The 3,575-nt window shown below is 37.0% G+C and overlaps 1 protein-coding gene across 1 annotated transcript; it reads right to left on the bottom strand.

Annotated features, from left to right (window-relative positions):
• Nucleotides 1-1,039: 1,039 nt before the first annotated feature.
• Nucleotides 1,040-2,405, bottom strand: gal3st1b (galactose-3-O-sulfotransferase 1b). Its single transcript, XM_056291209.1, has 2 exons — nucleotides 2,284-2,405; nucleotides 1,040-2,192 (listed from the first exon to the last, which is right to left on the bottom strand). Exons 1-2 carry the CDS (start codon nucleotides 2,403-2,405, stop codon nucleotides 1,040-1,042), a joined length of 1,275 nt encoding a protein of 424 aa, XP_056147184.1.
• Between the last annotated feature and the right edge of the window lie 1,170 nt (nucleotides 2,406-3,575).

Raw genomic sequence — 3,575 nt, 5'->3', positions numbered from 1 at the left:
GCATTTGTCAAAGCCAGGAAGACGCCCAAACAGTGCACCAGCGTAAACCAGTGGTGATTCCATATATAGCAGGAGTGTCGGAAATGTTGAGATGCGTATTTTCCAAACACCGAATCTGAGTTGCCTTCAAACCAGTTGCAGCTGGTGCTAACAGTTTTGTTTTTTTTGGGGGGGGGGGGGCACAATTGACCTTGGCGGTCAAACCTGTCTCTAATCAGGAAGCTAAAAAATATATGGTGATATAATGGTGATAATAACTTGACATAAACAGACACACACAGACACATCCACACGTGGATTTGAATATAAAGATTATACATACTCTACCCTTCAATACAAATGTGATTCCCTCAGAAAAACATTGGATGAAAACAATACTCCCTTCCCGTCACCCTGTTTTAAAACAGTGGCAACTGACATAAACCAACATTTTAAAGTAACTTTTTTTAAATGGCACAAATTCAAGTAAAAATAAACATCTTCTAAGTTCAATTTCTTAAAATGGATCACTCCCCAGTGTGTGGTCTGACGGTATCAAAGTGTTATAACATCAAATGAAGACATCATTTTGTGCTCTGGGTAAATGTAGATCAAAGGCTCACAACTGAACCGCTACCTTGCCATAACCAATGTGAAAATGCTCAGGCTTCCTTAAAATGATGGAGCAGTGTTCTCCTTTTTATCTTTTATGAACTTTGTATCCTTCCTGTTATGTTGGGTGATTGTATAATCTTGATAGAAAATGCTTGTGACTCCACTGAGTCTATCGTAATGAACATCTTTATCCAGATAGCAAAACGTGACCTACCCCTAAAAGTAGTCATTCACTCATAATAATTACTTAGAAAAGGTTAATAGAAATTGACTAATAAATGTGATAAACAATGTTCAATGTTACAGCCGATTATCTTTGTGCTAGGGTCACCAAGATACACACACATAATCTAACCTTGCAGGATATATTGATTTAGAGAAATAGCTCCTTTACCACAGTAAAATCAAGATAAAGATCGTATCCCAGGTTTTTCGGTGTTGACAATCAGTAAATAGCACTTTTTAACCAACCCCATAATCTTGTGAGCCACAGGCTTACTCCTAGGTCTGATAAGTACTGTATCTCAGGAGTGAGCATTTTTCGACAGAGTGTCCTGTATTTGGGGTCAATGTCCTTTTTCATGTTGTACCCCAGGATGGAAGACTCTCCAACCGGCTGCCACGGAAGCAGATTTTTATTCTGTATAAACTTGGCTTCAACTGCACTCTCCCCCTCAATACAGATAGCCTTCATCTCAGAAATCCTTCTTCTGAGTTCTTTCACTTCTTGCTCCATTCTTTTTTCCCCAAAAGTATGTACTCTGGTCCAGAATGTAGAATTAAAGTGCTGGTAGAGTCTCCAGTCAGCTCCGTTCCAATTCAAGGCTTTAGCTCTTAACTCTGGGGTCAGTCGAGACACTTGTGATCTTTGGCGGACATTAAACTTAAAAAACAAAAGATCCTCTATGGTCCAACAGAGAGTTTCCTTAAGGAGGACAAGAGATTCCTCAAAGTATTCTGCTATAAGTATGAGGTGGAAATGTTCAGAAAGGGTTTGAATAGCCCTGACAACAAAAGAGTCATCTGCTTCCAGGTTATTGTCAAAACCAAAATCAAAAAAGAGCAGATTCCTAAGATAGAATGAATTATATGCTTCTGGGCTGTAGTAGGTCCAAGGACTGCGAAGAAACTCTGTCATTTTGTCTTCCCCAGAAATCCTCCATGTGAGGGGAACTGCTCTGTGATAGTAATGGAAGGAAGACTCAAAAAGATCTGCTGGGTCCCGTAAGATGGTGATATACACTGTATCTAAGGGCAGCAGCTTGGCTACCTCCTGAGCATTAAAGCGCATATGGTTACAAACAATATTGAAGCACTCTCTAGGCTGATAGTCCTTGACCTGAGAGCACAGGAAAGGAGATGGATAAAAAAAATCATTGCGACCATTAGGGAAAGCAAACTTTAGCTTATTTTTCTCTCCAAATCGAAAGAGGATATTAAGTAGCGTGCTACTTGCAGTTTTGTGAGTCTTCATGAACATAATGTTCACCTTTGGAGAGCACACTGCTGATTTGTTTTTTGTGCTCAAACGGGGGATAGTGAAATTATTTTGCCATGATTTTGACACGCTAAGAGTGCATGATTGATCCAGCGAGGCCCTGTGAATACAGTTTGTGAGTCAGTAAAATGCACAACTCGTCATTGTTTATTTAATCTCCATAAATTTGCTTTCAATCTTTACTTCTTTACCTACTCATCACTTGGGTTGGGATGGATAAGCCGTAGATTACCAGCATCACGCTGGTCAGTAATGTCCAGAGAACCACCCCTTTTATTACTGACTTTGTCTTCCTTTTTTTCATGCCAAACATACCTAAATTCTTTGAGGAAACCTGAAAAAAAAATTGGAGGGTATGTACACAGAAACAAGGGTGGAGAAAAGACATAAAAAATATTGGTTGAAATGTTGGTATGGTACATAACTCTCTCAAATATGTTACCATTATGACTAATTAAATATGGTAAATTAGAGTCAATTTGTCTCATTTTTCTCCTAAAAGATAATAGCCCCCCTTGTTCTTATACAGAGTTGCAAAAAAAAACCTGATCTACACAATATAGATTAACGATAATGTAGTAGCAATAAAAATATGATTAGCTGTTACACACTACACTAATCATTCAAAAATTGTATGTTACACTAAACTATGCAACACTGGATCAAAACAGGGATTTCAGGAAAACTTCCAGTGTGACAAAGTAAAGAATATCAGATAAGAATGAAAAGTGCTGTTTCGTTATTTCTTTCAAACAAAACCCTCCCTATGTTTACATACCAAACATGTTTATGGTACTAAAATTGTCCTTTCAGACAGCACAAAAAGTGACCTGCTAGAGTGACAAAGGAACTTCCCATGGCTTAATTATAAGCTGTCTTTTAACCCATTGCCCACTTTACACAATGAATAAATAAACACTACAACATATATATGCACAATTATCCTTATCATAATATGGCAATGAGAGGAAATATTCCTCTAAACATTCACAATCACAAAAAGACAAAAATGTTAATCATAATCATGTGAGCGTCCTTATCAAGAATTCTTTTTCTGCCTTTTTTTTGAGAACCACAAAGCTATTGTTTCAAATAAAAGTTACGTGATTGCAATTAAAATGTTAACAACCCGTTTTTTTTAATACCATTCATATAGAAGGGGGAAAATAGGGAAGTACCATAATATTTGTCTTTTTGAAACTTACTTCAAGATAAAACTTAAAACTATGTTCCATCAGAACTTAGTTTGAGCTTTAAGGAGGACAAAACTGTCAAAATAGAAACGAACCTCAGACATTAAAGACAACTCTAGTCCAAGTGAATAAATAATTTCCAAATTTATTTAAGTGAATAGATTTGGAAATGACTGCTCTCCAAAAACAAACAGCATCTCATGGTGTACATACTCTTTAAATACTTTCTTTTATTACCAATTCTAATTGGCAGTCTCTTTTGTAATCTGTTTGTGGCATCTGCCAAGAAC

This window comes from Lampris incognitus, chromosome 12, assembly GCF_029633865.1.
Source record: "Lampris incognitus isolate fLamInc1 chromosome 12, fLamInc1.hap2, whole genome shotgun sequence".
Taxonomy (NCBI): domain Eukaryota; kingdom Metazoa; phylum Chordata; class Actinopteri; order Lampriformes; family Lampridae; genus Lampris; species Lampris incognitus.
The sequence above is the reverse complement of the archived record's forward strand: the minus strand, read 5'-3'. Positions and strand labels throughout refer to the sequence as shown.

Coding starts and splice junctions, on each gene's coding strand:
- gal3st1b (XM_056291209.1), bottom strand. CDS start 2,405: ATGTTTGGCATGAAAAAAAGGAAGACAAAGTCAGTAATAAAAGGGGTG. Junction 2,193..2,283: donor CCAACCCAAGTGATGAGTAG/GTAAAGAAGTAA, acceptor CTGTATTCACAG/GGCCTCGCTGGATCAATCAT.